Source organism: Bipolaris zeicola (assembly GCF_000523435.1).
Source record: "Bipolaris zeicola 26-R-13 unplaced genomic scaffold scaffold_46, whole genome shotgun sequence".
NCBI lineage: Eukaryota > Fungi > Ascomycota > Dothideomycetes > Pleosporales > Pleosporaceae > Bipolaris > Bipolaris zeicola.
The window spans coordinates 123,918-140,519 of NW_006912095.1; the positions used below are offsets into that span (position 1 = coordinate 123,918).

At 52.3% G+C, this 16,602-nt stretch overlaps 7 protein-coding genes across 7 annotated transcripts; 3 read left to right on the forward strand and 4 right to left on the reverse strand.

Annotated features, from left to right (window-relative positions):
* Window positions 1-510: 510 nt before the first annotated feature.
* Window positions 511-2,153, forward strand: COCCADRAFT_92148 (uncharacterized protein; the record flags this gene model as incomplete). The annotated part of the gene is made up of 2 exons (XM_007712603.1): window positions 511-733; window positions 787-2,153. The coding sequence occupies 2 exons, from the start codon at window positions 511-513 to the stop codon at window positions 2,151-2,153; spliced, it is 1,590 nt and encodes a 529-aa protein (XP_007710793.1).
* A 153-nt stretch (window positions 2,154-2,306) lies between these two features.
* Window positions 2,307-3,532, reverse strand: COCCADRAFT_92192 (uncharacterized protein; the record flags this gene model as incomplete). Its single annotated transcript, XM_007712604.1, has 2 exons — window positions 2,307-3,284; window positions 3,335-3,532. Coding segments are annotated over 2 exons (1,176 nt in total), but the record flags the coding sequence as incomplete, so codon positions are not given.
* Window positions 3,533-4,219: 687 nt separating this feature from the next.
* On the reverse strand, window positions 4,220-5,917 carry COCCADRAFT_46593 (uncharacterized protein; the record flags this gene model as incomplete). The annotated part of the gene is made up of 2 exons (XM_007712605.1): window positions 4,220-4,616; window positions 4,662-5,917. Coding segments are annotated over 2 exons (1,653 nt in total), but the record flags the coding sequence as incomplete, so codon positions are not given.
* Window positions 5,918-7,940: 2,023 nt separating this feature from the next.
* On the forward strand, window positions 7,941-9,004 carry COCCADRAFT_92237 (uncharacterized protein; the record flags this gene model as incomplete). The annotated part of the gene is made up of 2 exons (XM_007712606.1): window positions 7,941-8,618; window positions 8,702-9,004. 2 exons carry the CDS (start codon window positions 7,941-7,943, stop codon window positions 9,002-9,004), a joined length of 981 nt encoding a protein of 326 aa, XP_007710796.1.
* Window positions 9,005-9,307: 303 nt separating this feature from the next.
* Window positions 9,308-10,849, reverse strand: COCCADRAFT_92254 (uncharacterized protein; the record flags this gene model as incomplete). The annotated part of the gene is made up of 10 exons (XM_007712607.1): window positions 9,308-9,779; window positions 9,837-10,015; window positions 10,076-10,106; window positions 10,157-10,169; window positions 10,223-10,250; window positions 10,314-10,380; window positions 10,437-10,479; window positions 10,557-10,642; window positions 10,714-10,757; window positions 10,820-10,849. 10 exons carry the CDS (start codon window positions 10,847-10,849, stop codon window positions 9,308-9,310), a joined length of 993 nt encoding a protein of 330 aa, XP_007710797.1.
* An 813-nt stretch (window positions 10,850-11,662) lies between these two features.
* On the forward strand, window positions 11,663-13,548 carry COCCADRAFT_35526 (uncharacterized protein; the record flags this gene model as incomplete). Its single annotated transcript, XM_007712608.1, has 6 exons — window positions 11,663-11,920; window positions 12,008-12,517; window positions 12,599-13,036; window positions 13,092-13,246; window positions 13,311-13,385; window positions 13,461-13,548. The coding sequence occupies 6 exons, from the start codon at window positions 11,663-11,665 to the stop codon at window positions 13,546-13,548; spliced, it is 1,524 nt and encodes a 507-aa protein (XP_007710798.1).
* Window positions 13,549-13,931: 383 nt separating this feature from the next.
* COCCADRAFT_92202 (glycosyltransferase family 8 protein) lies at window positions 13,932-15,224 on the reverse strand (the record flags this gene model as incomplete). Its single annotated transcript, XM_007712609.1, has 1 exon — window positions 13,932-15,224. The coding sequence occupies one exon, from the start codon at window positions 15,222-15,224 to the stop codon at window positions 13,932-13,934; it is 1,293 nt and encodes a 430-aa protein (XP_007710799.1).
* Between the last annotated feature and the right edge of the window lie 1,378 nt (window positions 15,225-16,602).

The following is a 16,602-nucleotide window of genomic DNA, read 5'->3' on the forward strand; positions in this document are numbered from 1 at the left end:
GGAGGTAGAGGCTGTCTGTAAGTAATAGGTCGATGGGTGCTTCCCAGCATAGACATCTGTGAATAGATGTTCTCTTCTTTTGACTAACAGCTCAACGCATTGCAGAATACTAAATCAGTAGTACGTAACATACGGACGCGATATGTGATAGTACAAGGTTTTCCCCTTCGCCTTACACGACTCGGCCGACGACCCGCTCAAACACGACAATTACAACCTCAACAACAGTACCAGTATCTTTGCCCAACCGACCATGAGCCGGTCCTGGACGATAACAACCATAGACTAGAAGTCTCGACAAGCGATACGTTGCCGAATATGGCAGGAGCCACTGCAGCCAAGGGCTGTTCTCTTGGCAAGTACTCCAACAGGCAAAATGCGCGTCTTGACTGACGTATCCCCCATCGTGGAAAAATGGGGAAAGAGAAGAAAGGAACATGGGATAAGAGCGTTTGTATGCGCAATTTGAGTTTTGGTGTCTCTATCCCCATCTTAAGTGGCACAGCGAGGATGAGACGCTCTTCTACTATCCTGCTGTTCGCAGCATATGCGTCGGCGCAAACCCAGTATGGAGAAAACCATGGCGCTGTAAGCTTCGATTCGCAGCTTGTAGAGCAGGCGGCATTCCCAGCGCCCAATGTGACGCTCTACAGCCCTGCCTTCATGTCCAATGCCACTTTTGATCCTGGATGGTTCGAGGGCACCGAGGGGGCAACTTCACTTGGTCAATTGGGTACACAAATCCGACTTGCTGTAACATAATTGTTGATTCTAACATTCTCGTAGAAAGATTCATTAGCGACCTCGCTGCAAAAAACCCTTCATGGATGAAGTACCAAATTGCCGATTTCCTTAGCGAAGAAGGCAAAGCATTTCCCTACGCCCTACTCTCGACGTCATCCGCATCAAACACGACTTCAGAGAAGCTCAAAGTCTGGATTCAAGGCTCGGTCCATGGCAACGAACCCGCTGGCGATGAAGCCGCGCTCGCCTTACTTGGGGCCATGGACAACAACCCAGTATGGGCCGCCACCTTGCTGGAGAAAATGGACATCCTCGTGCTCCCGCGTTACAACCCAGACGGTAACGCCTACTTCCAACGTACCTTGGCCACCAACTTCGATCCAAACCGCGATCACACCAAACTCGCTCGCCAGCAGACCCGCAATATCAAAGAATGGTTCAGCACCTTCTCACCTACCATTGCCATTGACTTGCACGAATACGGCGCAGCGACACTCTACTCGACCCACTACAGCAACGCAGCCGACGCCATGTATTCGAGCGCCAAAAACCTCAACATACATCCCGAGATTCGCGAGCTCTCGGAGACGCTCTTCGCACCGGCCATCAACGCGTCGCTCATCTCTCGAGGCCTGCGTGGCGAGCAGTACATGACAGCTTCGAGCCGCAACCCGCCGCGTCTCGTCGAAGCCGGCACCGACGCAAAGATTGGGCGCAACGCCATGGGTCTAACACAGTGCATCACGTTCCTTTTCGAGACGCGGGGCATCGGCATTGCGAACCAGCAGTTCAAGCGCAGGACGCTCGCGGGTCTACAGATGATTCTCGGCGTGCTCGAAGCAGCAAGGGACAATGCCGAGCAGGTCAAGAGCACAGTGGACAATGCTATTGCGGATTTTGCGGCAAGCAAACAGGACATTGTGGTTACCGACTACCCCAACTATGCCAATCGTACGTTTACAATGGTCGATCGCCGCACGGGAGATGTTGTGCAGCTGCCCGTCGAATTCGCAAGCAATACCCCGGCAACGGCGAACCTCACCCGTGCGAGGCCTCAGGGCTACATCATCCCTCGTGCATGGGCTGATCTCGCTGAGCGCTTGAGGGTCTCTGGCTTGGACGTTGAGACCATGCCAGAGGCGTTTCGGGGAGAGGTCGAGGTCTACAACATTACTTCTTCAAAGTTTGCTTCCTCATATTACGAGGGAGCAATCCTAAATACGGTGACTACAGAGAGTTCTGTGCAACAGGTTGCGTTGCCAGCCGGCAGCTTCTTCGTCAGCGCCGCCCAGAAGAATGCGGGCTTGGCCTTTGTAGCCCTAGAGCCCGAGAACATTGACTCTTATGTTTCTTTTGGATTGCTGCCGATGGAGGTTGGTGACCAGTATCCAGTCTTCCGTAAGATCTAGCTACATGACCGTGCATGCATGTTTCATAGACTCGGTACCCATACGTACGCATCTAAGAGCATATAGAAAAAAGATTTCTAATTAATAGTACAAACATTATCACCGTCGCCCATGGTATCAGCAGTGACCTCAAAAACATGAATACCTGGCATACTATGCTGTGACATCTCCGCTCTTCGCACGCTTAGCATCTCTCTCTTCACCCACCGCTGCATCCGCTCGTCGCTTGCCCTCATCTTTTCTTGCATTGTCTTTTTCCTCGCGAGCAGCCCGCCGCGCCTCCTTGTCCTGCTTTTCTTTTTCTTTCCGAAGTGCTTTGCTTTCGAATTCATGCCAATCCCCTTCAAGTTCTTTCAACGCCTCAGCTCGTTTTGGCGCAGGAGCCTCGCTGGTGAAGAAAGGATGCTCGAGCACGTCGGCCGCCGCCGGCCGTGCATTTGGGTCAAATAAGAACATTGCCTGAAGCAACTCGAAAGCCATAGGGCTGACACGGTCCTTGTACTTTTCTGCGAACGTCGACTTCTTACGTTCAGTTGGGCGTAGCAGCTCAAACCACTGCATGTCCACGATGCCAGGCCAATCCTGTACTGTTGGCGTACCAAGGACGTTGTAAATCTTTTCAAGCTGATTGATTTCTCCACCATCACCCGGGAAAATGGCGTGTCGCGTGAAAATCTCCACAAGCACGCATGCTGCTGACCAGATATCGACCGCTGGGCCATATTGTGTTTCTCCAAGTAACAATTCAGGGGACCGGTACCAGATGGTGATAACGCGATTGGTGTAGTCCAGCTTACCACTCTTCGAGTAGAAACGGGCGAGACCAAAATCAGCCAGTTTTAGTTGTCCGGTGTTAGACACGAGAATATTGGCCGCCTTGATATCGCGATGCAAAACCCCACGTCGATGGAGATAATCAAGACCTTCGAAGAGTTGCTTTGCAAGGTCTTTCTTGTGCGATGTTTCAAGTTTAAATGTCGGATGGTTTAAAAGGCCGGTTAAATCGTGGGAAAGGTATTCGAAGACCATGTAGCAGTCATTCTTCTCCACCATCACCTCACGGAGGTTAACAATGTTGGGATGGTTGAGAGATTGCAATAGTTTAACCTCGCGAATGGCGGTGACTGGAAACTGCAAAATGTCAGCAAAAGATCTTGTATATGTTCACAAGGAATACATACGCCATCGCGTTCGCCTTCCATACGAATCTTCTTTAGTGCAACCATATCCTTTGTGTAGACATGCACTCCTTTGAAGACCTTTCCATACGTGCCTGATCCAACCACTGACTCATTGCCGGGTTTCCTGTAGTACACCGATTCCGAGGCTGCATGCTCTGGGGCTAGTGTAGGTCGTGGCTTTTCTCGTTTCTTTGTAATTGTCTTGGTTTTTGGTATCTGAGGGGGCGGTGTCCTTCGTTCTGGTCGAGCAATAGGGCGTGGATCTGGCCGCCTATCATCATGCCTTCGTGGAAAGTACAGCTCCCGGCGGTCTCTTGGGTCTCGCACGTCCCTTGGATCTCGCAAGTCCCGCGAATCCCTTTCCCGAATATCACGCCCATCTCGAATATCCCGAGGGTCCCTAAAGTCTCGGTCGCGCGGGTCTCGGAACTCCCTTTCCCTACCACGATAATAGGGATCACGGGAATCTCGGATGTCTCGAGGATCTCGTTCGCGGGGGTCTCGATAAGTCGGTTTGCGGTCGTAATAGTTATCGTAGCGACGGTCTCGTTCCCTGATGTCTCGCTCCCGAAGGTCTCGTTCTCGATTATGATCGTAGTCCCTCTCTCTTGGATCTCTGTCTCGATCACTTCTTGACTCGGCATAGCGGGGAGCAACATCGCGTGCTGCTTCAACTTTTGCTTTTGGATCGAGTAGTGACTCTTTCGACACTGGCTCGGCTTTCTCGGGCTCCTCCAGCACCAATTTTGCTTTGCTTGCTGGAGGCACCGGATTCTTTGTCTTGAGTGAGAACCCGAATCCCGACTTCGTTGCTGTTGGGAGCGTAGCAGAAGACTTGGCCGGAGGAGCGGGGTTTTGCTCTTCTTTTGAACCCTCATCCTCTACCCGTAGATCTTTCGAAGGGCGGAAAGGATTGTCATCAGCGTCGACAGATGTGGAATCAGCTACCGTCTGTGATGTGGGAAGAGGCTGTGGGCGTGGCGCTTCGCTGGCGGGACGACCGCCTCGTGTTCCAGACGCGGGTGTCCATGAGAGATTTGAGAATTGGGTAGGCGCAGCGCCTCGACCCCGGCCACCAGGCCCACTAAAGGGAGCACCTCCGGCAGGGCCTGAGATCCGCCGATCGGAACCGTGAAAGCTGTTTCCGCGGAAGCCACCATGTCCACCCCGATGTGAACTGGATTGAAAACCGGATTGAGGGTATGACTGGTTTTGGTAGTAGCCAGGAGACTGACTTTGATGATATGGGGATTGCCCTGAATTGTAGCCATGTGGAGGAGATCTGTCAAAGTTAGCGCGAAGTGAGTAAATGTTGAATATAACTTACCCGTGGTTTGGATAGGACTGGTTGCTCCAACCCCCTCTGCCGCTGTGGTAGGGTGACTGATTTTGAGGAGAGTATTGTTTGTGGGAAAGATAGGGTGGGGATTGCTGAAATCCACCACGGCCTTGGTAATGGTAGGCTCCTCTCATCTTGTTCTCGTCTCTACGACCCCTGGACGTATCCGAATTGTAGCCAGATCCAGATACCGGTGAGCTTCTGCGGGAAACGTGCTTAGTAGGGTATCTTGACTTTGACCCTCGAGAGGGTGAACGGGATTGACGACGTCGTATGGGTATAGGAGGTGATCGACTTCTGCGTGGTGGAGTCCTAGCTCGTTTAGAGCTGGGGGGCGAACTTTTGTGAACAGGTGTTGGAGACCGTCTGCGGAGCGACGAGCGAGACCTGACGCGTCTTGGTGCTCGACCGCGACTTCTTGTTCGACCACGAACAGGACTGGGTTTGTAGGACCTTTCACGAGAATGATCCAAGGGCGGCGTGGTCCTCCCGTGAGTCCACCTCGGGGACAATGCCCTCGGCGACAATTCACGCCTGGACCTTCTATCGGGTGAAACCGATCTCTTCCGTGCACGTTGTGTTGCTGGTCTGTAGTAGGTGTCTACGGATGGCGACTGACGCCTGTGTGAAGCGGGCGGCAAGTAACTGTTGGGGGTGTTCCGTCGAGGCAGCCGATCGCGGTCAGAGGTATGAGGGCGAGGCGAGTATGCCCTTGCCGACGGCCGGCCCGAGGAATCTGCACGTCGTGTAGGCGACCTGGAGCGCACTGTGCTGCGACTCCGCGGGCGTTTTACGCGTTTGGATGATGGCCTAGGGGATGGGGAGCGACTGTGATAGTGTTTGGAGGATGGCGTCGTGTCGTGGCGGTGGTGGTGATGGTGATGGTGATGATGATGGTGGTGGTGGTGTCGACGATGGGGGTGGGCAACCCTGTCTGCACTGGCTTCCCTCTCTGAGCCTCGATAGCGGTCCTCCTTGGAGGCGCTCCGACTTCGCCGACGCGTGCGGTCCCTGTCGAGGCTTTTGTCGCGCGAATGGCCTCGGCTGTGTTTGCCTGATGAGCGGGCGTCGTGGTCGTGAGCGCGATGCCTGGAATGATGTCTGCCCGCCCGTGGTGCTGGTGACGATGTCCGAGGGTCGTAGCTGCGGTCGCGGTGGCGGTCTTTGGGACGTTCCCTACCTCGGTCAGGCGATGCCTCAGTTCTCCGCTCGTCTATATCCTGAGCCCGTCGCAGGGCAGCCATAGAGGCAAGAGGATCATCAGAAGTCGCAAGGTTGCAGCATCAAAAGATTCGCGGGTCAGAGCGACAGCCTAGCCGAGCAGGAAGGAACTCTATCTCCGAACCCCCCAGCCGATGATCAGATAGTGAGAGAGAAAAGAAAAGAGATACCACTGCAACTGGTCCGAAAGACAAGCGGGAATGCGCTGCCTGATGTCAGTGCGCTTCTGAATGATGCTGTCGTGGCTGCAGACGCTACTGTTGCAGTGCCTTTGCACAGGCCGGTCCTTTCGCTTGCCGCTATCGATGACGCCAAGGCCTCGTGACAAGGAGGCCCTCCTCCAAAGGACGCATCCCCATCCAACCCCAAACCCCGTCCCTTCAGTCTCGGGTCCTAGTGTGCTTGTGTGCTTGCGTGCTGCCCACGGCCGTCTTCCGGAGTGTGTCTACTTTCCATCTTCTGGCTACTGTGCATCAAGGGCAGGCCACCGCCAGGCTTCACGACAACTATCTACTGCATGCAAAAGACAACCGACTCATGGCAGACAATCCATACTGCGAAGCCTTCGCAGAAGGCAATTCCCTCATCCGGTGTAGGATTCATATACGGTTTGAGGACTTCTAACCGGAATATACGTGTTGGCAAGCGCCTGCACGCGAACCGAAGGGGGGGTTTTGGATTTCCGCTGGTGGTCAAAAATGAAAGCTGAGTTGATCTCCGCTGGGCTGTGGATCTGGTCCGATGTTGAATACCGTGGGCTCATGCGAGCGAGGCAGTCCACTACGGGAGGGAATGCAGCATATGCTTGTATCCACGAGGAAGCATGGAGCAGGAGCAACAAACAGGTGTAGGGCGAATGCGCCATGATCCCACCGACAGCAACATGCGGCTTAAGGCCACTGAGTATAGTCGCAGCCGACTCGCTTTACCAAGAGGAGACTCCCAACAAGACCATCTTCCATATATCGTGACCGAAGGAGCCGGGAAACCAACAAACCCCCCGCCCCAACGACAATATTCCGAGCACATGGCTGGGACACGCGAAGCTGAGTGATGGGCGGTTGTGGGGACACACCCAGCCGTGACCGATAGGCGACGACAGCTGACAGTCATTAACCTTCCCACCTATTCACCGATAGTGATGCAGTATACATCAGAGGCGCGACATGGAGAAGAATTAGTAACTAGTTATGTGGTGATGCGCGGCGGGTAAGTGACTCCCTAGAGTGGTGGTGGTGGTGCAATGAGGGTGCGTCCAAAAGACACTTCGTAGACCCTCATTCTAGTATAGTAGTAGAAGCAGCACATATAATGGCGTCCTCAGTCATGCCGCGATAGGCGCAAACCGGTAGTGTTGTCGCCTGCTTTGCAATGTACTGTGGGCGAAGAGGCATGCGCGCATCTTCTGTTGCTGGGAATGGCGGCAAGATGGGACTGCGGAGTAAAGTTGCGAGACAGGCCAGAGCCTGCCTGGGAGGGCGCGCCAGGTATCGCCAACCACCTCATCTTCGCCGTCTGCCCCTCATTGTAAGCATGGCAGTCGTTGTCATCGCCGTTATCGCTGCACCATCAAAAAACAGAGAAGAGAAGCGCCAACTAAAAGGGTGATGAGTATGTGTGGCTGCAGCGGAGTGTATTGATGGGGGAGGGTGGGGGTGGGTAGAAGGGTTGTTGTTGGAGTGCAGAGAGCCGGGCGCTCCCTCCTGGTCTGGCTGCAGCCCGTTCTGGTTCGCATCACGTGCGCATTCAGTAGCCAGTAGTGTAGCGTGGCGTCAGGTCATGGCACGCTAAGCCGCATTTCGCCGGGGTTAGGACAAAGTTATTCCTATGCAGTCATATGGACCGGCGCGACTAGGAATTTGTAGGAACCATGTATTACTGGACCGTTTCTCATCTTTTGGCAACTTTGCCCTCGCTCTTGCACTTGCTCTCTTGCCCAGGTCTGACCTAGTCATTACTCTTACATAAGTATACCGACATAGTAAATATAAGCCCCGATCACTCCATCACGAAACCCTGTTGCGATATCCCCACACCCCCGCCATCATGGACGCCGACACGACCAAACCACATTCCGCTGTGCCGTCGCACATGGTGAATGGAGGCTCGCCGCTCAGACTCACGACCGAGGCTCGCGATAAGAAGGAACGGGAAAATCTCTTCAACGCCATTGAGACGTCCAACCGGGGCCGGCAAGTGGTAAACTTCGACGGGCCGACTGGTTATTTCCCCGCGAAGGCTTTTGCAGCAAACAACAATGATGGCAGTACGGGCAGCGGACTCGAAATGAGCAACGGCCATACGGAGAACGAATCCGAGGGCGAGGACGCTGTCGTCCAAACGCCGCTTGCAACGAGCCGCGCGCACAGCCCATATACCCAGCATCCGACGATTGACTTTGATGGGCTTAGCTGGCCTAGTAAGGGCACACGGCATCGAAAGGAGGCGACGGATGAAGAGAAGGCGGAGAATCTGAAGAAGCTATCGGGGGCTGTACGGACAATGCTCGAGTGTCTGGGCGAGGATCCTGATCGCGAGGGTCTGCTGGACACACCCGAGCGGTACGCAAAGGCGCTGCTCTTCTTCACCAAAGGCTACGAGGAGAACCTGCGGGATATTGTCAACGGAGCCGTCTTTCACGAAGACCACGACGAATTGGTGATTGTACGGGACATTGAGATATTTTCGCTGTGCGAGCACCACTTGGTGCCCTTTACCGGAAAAGTAAGTGCAGGTTGTTTTCCCATGACTTGAAACTATTTGGTTGGAAATAAAAACAGATCGACTAACTGTACTGTCTGCATTAGATGCACATTGGTTACATCCCCAACCGCCGCGTCATCGGCCTGTCGAAGCTGGCGCGCATTGCCGAAATGTTTGCCCGCCGGTTCCAAGTGCAAGAGCGGCTGACGAAGCAGGTTGCGCTGGCGCTTTCCGAGATGCTGCAGCCACAGGGAGTTGCGGTGGTGGTAGAGTCGAGCCATCTTTGCATGGTGATGCGCGGGGTTCAGAAGACGGGTGCTACAACGACTACGAGCTGTATGCTTGGTTGCATGCGTTCGCGGGAAAAGACTCGCCAGGAGTTTCTCAACCTTATCAACAGGAGATAGAAACGCGGGGCGTCAGGTACAACACAATTGGCGTTAGTGTTTGGGATCCGGCGTTCTGCAGGGGGTGGGGAGTTCATCACTCTGACTGGGCGGGCATATTGCGTTGCATGACACAGACGCATAAGCCTTTCAACAGGTTGTGTTTTGTTTTACTTTTTTCTCTTCTTCTTTGTCTTTCTTGTTCATTTTCTTCAACATGCCTGCCACATACTCACGGTAACGTATCGTCAGATAGACAAAATCTTAAATTCATGTCAGATATCGCACGCTATGAGATGGACAGTTACATTAAAAACAGGCGCATCATGGTGAAGGCGCTGACGGCCTTGGTGGCTTCTGGCCATAGACCAACGATACTTCTTGATAGGCATGGATGCGTCGATCACGCAAGGCCTGGCGCATCAGAGCCAAGTAGACTTGGACTTCTTCGATGGTCCATTTCATAAGGGTGGTGAGCAGATAGATGCTCCACCCTTCTATGCCTTGCTCCCAGTTGATGCGGTTGTAGAGGCCAAGCTCCTTGAAGCGCTTGTCAGCAGGCCAACCGCCAATGGGCAGTTTCCAGCGGTGTTCAACAACGTTGATGAAGCCGGCAGCCTCGATGCCAGCCTTGGCCTCGTCGGCAGTGCGCAGCGATTTTCCAAACTTCTCACCGAGTTCGACCGAAATCTTGCCCCACTTGTCAAAGATGGAGCCAGGTTCTACGGTGCCGTCGTCGGATTTGGGAACAACGGACATTTCGAGTTGTTCAAACCAACCGCCGGGCTGGAGGTGACTGGTAGGATGGAGTTAGCAGCGCAGGGAAAGATGGGAGCGAGGCAAGGCGACATACTCGAGTGCTTCCTGGTAGAACTTGGGCCAATCAGCGACACAGCCAAAGAGGGATCGTGCGTGGATGAGATCAAAACTCTCTTTGCGGAATAGCCAAGGCTCAGTGAAGTCATCGACCTCGAAGCGAAGGTTAGGGGGTATCATGGAGGGTTGTGTGGGGCTGAGGTCGGTTCCCAGCACCTATGTCATAGAATTAGAGCACAATCTGGGGTGAATATTTGTTTGGTATTGAACACGGACCTCGCACGAGGGGAATCTGTCGGCAAAATCACTGTGGACTGTGTGTTAGTTTGGGGGGGCAGAGACGGGCTAAAGACTGACATTGCCCATATTCCTGTCAAGTTAGTCTGAAGCGGCCGGTCAAGTGGGTTGTTGGTGATTGCATACCAGTACCAGTACCCAAGTCCAATACACGCTAGAAGAAGGGAGCGAAGAGTCAATACGGGCGTCCAAGTATGGCAGCCGTGGTGGGGCGTACCATTGGGTCTTTGGTCAACGGGGCCATGTACAGCTCGCCATCGAGCAGGAGGAGACATATGTGATGACTATGGGGGTACAGTCAATATGGTGGTACATGGTCACGGGCGGGTGCAGTGCATACACAATGTCGAGCTGCTCGGCCTGTGTCTCATCATTGGGCCCCCCTGTCAAGTAGTCAATATGCGAAGTACTTGGGTAAAGTAGAGGAATGAGACTAGTAGGGCAGGGCAGGTGGGCGCACAGTATGAGCCTTCCTTGTAGGCGTGGTAGCGGCGGCCGTTGCGGTACTTGTAGTTTACAACGGCCGACTTGAGTGATGTTGTCTCGCTACAAGGATTGTTGTTAGAGACGGCTATTCCTTGACCGATGACGCATGGTAGATGATGGTGTAGACTTACGACGCCGAGTCATCGCCAAAGGCCGAATCCGTCTCATCTAAGTCCTGGGCGAGGGTCAATGTCAGACGCGGGACAGGCACGGGCACAGGTGCAGCTGGTGGCTTACAAGGGCGATTTGGGCGCCAATGTCAGCCATGGGTGGCAGGGAGCAAGGTAACGGTGAAGGTGGTGTTGGAGAGGGTGATGCAGGTGGTAAGGGCCAGCGTGCAGTGGGAGGGAGGGGAATGGAGTGAGTGCTATGGCCCAAGCCTCGCCTTCGCCTCGCCTCCGGCCCTCAGCCTCTGATCAGGCAGGTGCAACCCAGCCAGCCAGTCGACCACCAATCCACACGCACACACACACACACACACACACACACACAGCCAGTCCATAATAAAACCAGTCCACAGCCAGCCCACCAGGTAATCGTTCACACGGCTCGGCACGTTTCCATCCGCGAGCGAGCCTTGGCGTGCTTACATGTACCCTCCGGTTCCATACATCCATACACTGCCTGCGTACACTACATACCACACATACCCCACTCGACTCCACCAAGGCCTCGACTCGACTCGACTCGACTCCTTCGCTCCCTCGCTCCCTCGCTCCCTCGCCCCCTGCACAGATGCCAGTAATATTACACAGCACATTTAAGGTACCACCACTCATATCGCCATGCAACTTACATACTGACTCCTGACACTGGACTAGTACCCCCCCGCTCCGTGTCTGCGATGCGGCTCCCAAATCGTCGTTTCGCCTATCGCTCCCATGTGCACAGTGCTCTGTCCACACCAAACGCCTGATGGCTCTGGTTGGTCATTGTCGCACGTAATCTACTCGACCTCCTGTGCAGACGTCATGGAGCCTGCGACGCAATCAGGAACAGCTGAGGTCCAAAGTGCATTGACAATCTTGTACAACTAACTGGTTGCCCTTCTTTCTCCCATCTTTCCGTGGCACCATACCAATGTCCCTACTCTCCCACGTACCCGACACGGCGGTACTCGTCTCGGCGGCCCTGGCTGCCCTGCTCGCCTATGTCGTGGCCGCCCTGACGTACAACATCTACCTGCACCCACTCGCCAGCTTCCCCGGTCCGCCTCTAGCTGGCGCCACCGTCTACTGGAAGGCCTACGTCGAATGCATCGCAAACCGATCTTTTTGCCACTACCTAGTCGACCTGCATGCTCGCTACGGCAACGTCGTTCGTGTCGGCCCCAATGAGGCAAGCAAGCAAGCAAGCAAGCATTCGTTACTTGCATCTACACCTACGCCCACTCCTCGTGCCGCATTGCTGACAAGCTTCGAATAGCTCCACTTTGCCAACCCCCAAGCCTACCATGACATCTACAACAACAAGAACCGCTGGGATAAAGAATCCCGTCTCTACAAGAGCTTCAACGAGGACAGGTCTAGCTTTGGCTTCCTCACCTATGCCGAGGCCAAGGACCGCAAGCACGTTCTAAACCCCTCCTTCTCTCAAGCCGCCATTCGCAGTGCAGAGAGCCTATGTGTCGACAAGATCAAAGCTCTGTGTGCCGCCTTTGAGCGCCAAGCCAGAGCTTCCAAGCCCACTGACCTCTTCTACGCTTTCCGCTGCATGAGTGTCGATGTCATCACCACTCTATGCTTTGGCAATCCCATTCATGCCGTCGATGCCCCAGACTTCAACGCGCCCATTGTAGTAGCCCTCGACGCGTCAACTCCCGTAGCCCTTTACTTCAAGTATTCTGATCTCTTCAAAAACTTCATTTTGAAATGTCCTCCGAAGATATCCAGGATTCTCAGCCCCTTGACGGCGGGCTTGATCGACCTCAACCAGGTATGCCGACTTCCCGCCCCCCAACGTGATTGCAATACCAAACAAAAAAATAGCCAGTTTTCGCTGCTGACAAGTTCATAGCTACTCCTGCAGCAGATCGACGACCTAACCAATGATCCGGAAAAACTCAAACTTCTTCCGCACAACATGACCATCTTCCACCGTTTAATGGACCCCGAAGCCCATCGTGACAAAAAGGTTCCCTCTGCCGATAGTTTGTATGAGGAGACGCAAGCACTCATGTTTGGTGGTGCAGATACGACCGGAAATACTCTCATGGTTGGCTCTTTCCATTTGCTAAAGGACTCCACTAAATTGCAAAAACTTAAGACGGAACTTCTGGAACATTGGCCTTCTCTCCAGGATGGTGAGCCTAAGCTAAAAGACTTAGAAGACTTGTCATACCTGAATGCCGTCATCAAGGAATCGCTGAGGCTCTCGTCCGGCGTTACTGCTGGCCTACTGCGCGTGGTACCTGCAACTGGCGCAACCATAGCGGGAAAGGTCGTGCCACCAGGCGTACGTATATTCTCAACTCCAACTTATGACAAACCATCTGCTGATTGTGTCACAGACTATTGTGTCATGTGGTAGCACCTTTGTCCATTACAATGCAGACATATTCCCCGAACCAGACAAGTTTGTTCCTGAACGCTGGCTTGAGACACCCGAGCTGGACAACTGGCTGGTCGCTTTCTCGCGTGGTCCGCGAATGTGCTTGGGTATCAAGTAAGTTTGATCCAAGTCGTAATTCTGCTATTATGATTGTAGGGCCAGAACTAATATGTTGTAGCCTTGCATGGGCCGAACTGCGCCTAACATTCGCCCACGTCTTTCGCAAGTTCGAAATGACTGTCCCAAAGCAACTGTACGTCTCCCACCATCCACCTAGCCATTCCATTCTTACTCGAACGCCTCCATGTTATATGCTGACCATACACAGCCCAGAAACGCTCCTATGGCGGGATGTCTTTTTGCCATATTACTATGGCGAACACTTACAGGTCAACATGCGCCCCGTAGACGCGTAGGCTGCTCGCGAGCTGCACGTCCAAGCAAGCAGTTCTCCATGGCAAATAGTAAAGCAAGGAAGCGAATACGTATAAGGCTCGAGAGAGAAAAAATTCCAGGTGTCGAAAGCTCTAAGCTCTAATATTAATACATTTTGCACAAGCGAATTGGTAGTGCTTGTGGTGGCGATTCGCTGGATCAGAGATGACAGGAGACTGCGCTACATAATCGTACATTGCATACCAAAAAGCGCCCTTGCCTTGTCGTCATTATTAACATCTTTTCTCGCCTCTTCATGAATACACGGGCTACCTAGACTACAAACGATGCGCCAGAACCGTGAATATATTCAAAGCGCTGGTACAAGGGCGTGATTGGAGTGGCTGTGAAAAGGATCATCCTCCTATTCCCTTTCCTCGTGCACTTTGTCCCACGCGTCATACCATCCTTTCATCTCCCATCTTCTTGATAACATCCACTGCTTTGTCTTCTCATTCCCAAAAAGGAATGGATGATCCCACCACTTTTCATGCACACTGTATAAACCTTTTTCAATATCCTGGTCGTTTGGCCAGCGGATGTTCCACGTGTAGGCCAGTTCGCGCCAGGGCATGGGGCCGTCCCATCGATGCGCGTAATTGATGAGATTTTGTTCCTGATATTTTGGGTCAAATGAATTGGGTGTATTCATAAGCGACTTGTAGTACTCAAAGGCAGCGAGTGAAGGTGCCAGTATGAAGAAGCCCGCATTCATATATCCAGGCTTCTTCAACCCCGTGCTATGGGTTGGAGGAAACGAATGGGTCGAATTCCACACTTCGGAATTAGATGCGATAAGGTAGGTTGAGGGCAACGTCGTGTTTGTCGTAGTATCTGAGGGGTTTGTAGTAGCAAGCAAATGAACAGCTGGATCGTCAAACACGGGATCTAGTGTCTTCAACAGCATCGAGTCGGCGTCCAGCATGAGGATCCTGTCATATTGCACCATTTCCCACGCGCGCATTTTAGTCAAGATGTTGTTCCAGCGCTGGACGCTCGTCTTCAGCCATGCGTCATTTGGTGTGTGGAGAAAGTCGACCGCGTGCACAATTGCGCCATCTCTTTTGAGCCGGTCCCGTCTCGCCTGCGACACATTGGGTGTAACCATGACAATCACATCGTGCTTTGTTCGCGTGCTCGGATTGTGCAATAGCTGCCACAGGAGGATGCGCGCCGCGACGAAATAATTGTCCTTTTCTAAATCGTCGCTTACATCCATGTCTTGCGTCATGAAGATCATGTATGCATATTTTTTCGTATCCTGGTTTACTTGCTCTGTCGCTAACTTATACGGCGGTGGCGTTGGTATGGGTGGTGTGGGCTCGGCCGGTTTATCTTGTGCAGTTATCTCTTCCGGCTGTGTTTCGGGTGTAGGTATTGCATCCACTGGTTGTCCTTCCCATAGTTTTCCATCAGGCGGCTCCTCTTCAGCAGACAAATCATCCAAGATGAGTGGTGTGTCTAGGAAAGACAACTTTTCTTCGACAGCCTTGGAGCCCTTGTTTCCAAGAACATCTTGTGAAGGTATCTTTTCGAATTGCCGATGTATAATCTCACTCTGCGTACTGAGGAACATAAATATTGAAACAAGAAGAAAAGAACTCAGCGTGATTCGGAGCCACCGTTGATTGACGGGATGATTGTTCCAGGACTTCATGGTAGCGTAAGAGCCTAGAGTAGCGGCACTCAGAGTCGAAGGCAATGAAGGGCATTGCCCTTTAGTTACATATTCTCATACGCCTCAACATAATCCCTCTTAACACGTACCAAGAGCGCCAATCCGTCTCGTGTTACTGAACAAGAGCGTAAGCACTCATCAAACTCTATAACTGTAAGCTGTCTTCCCGTCTTACGGCCGGTTTCGGTGCTCACTTCCCGATTAAGCACCTAGCTTGGCACTGTGTATCACCCAGAATCACCATGGAAGAATATTTGCTGGAACAATCTCACTTTCTGTAATTTTCGGAAGGTTGCATGTCTCAAAGTGTTGGATATAGACGTATTGCTGGCGTGAATATCCGCAATGAGAGATGTTAGGTTTGGATGCGGGAAAAAGAAGACCAAGTCGACGGTCGGTTCTGGGCGTAGTGACATTTATAATACAGATATAAGCACTAAGACAGGCTTGAGCATGTGTTATAAATTCTGAAGTTGGCACTCTCGTACCCGATGAGTTCCGATGACTCGTCACCCCTTGCGTTGTCAAATTTGGTAGTTGACGTATAGTTATTTCATATATCTGACTAAGACTCGACGATCAAGGTCATCAAAACTCCGGTTGTCACACTCAATCACAACTTGAGATCGATCTGCAAATTTCTTGATAGATCGAAATGAAAGATTCGTCGCTTTTTTCGGCTTTCAATTACCTTTGCTAGCACTAACCATTCCACATTGCTGTGCAGGTGGGCGTGTTGCGCACGATAGCATCACAGAGTAATATTTTTATTGCTATCTCACAAAGGGTGGTGTTCCTAGCTAAAGACAGTGCTATTATGCATGAAACAATCTTTCGACCCTATCGCCTCTGAGCTGACAAGTTAGTAAACGTGTGGAAAGAACGTGCCGCAATACGTCGCAGGTGGACTTACATCAAGGGTAGATTTACCATAGCTTGAGTAACAACACTCACTCCGATTTCGAGCTGACCCCTCCGAGATGAACAATCAGAGGGTCGTCAGAAAGAATGTGCGTGGAATATGGATGGGATGAACAGGCTGAGTTGAGAAACATACGGTAACGTAACCCCATGAAAGATATAAGAAGGCCGGCAGTTCAAAAATTAAGAGAAGGTTGGAGTTCCTACTGGTTGGTTTTCTCACATTCATCTTGCGTACAAAGATAGTGCATGGTTACAAACGGAGGGAGTGAACTATGTATCAGTTCCTAGCAGATTTATTGAAGTGTCTTCTACGTCTATAACTGAGTAGTGCTTATTAGAATCTCTCAACACCGCTGGATGTAGTACTGGGAACGTTCGGATATAGGCCCACAAATTTACTAAGATAATACGCGATACATGTGTATTTGCATTT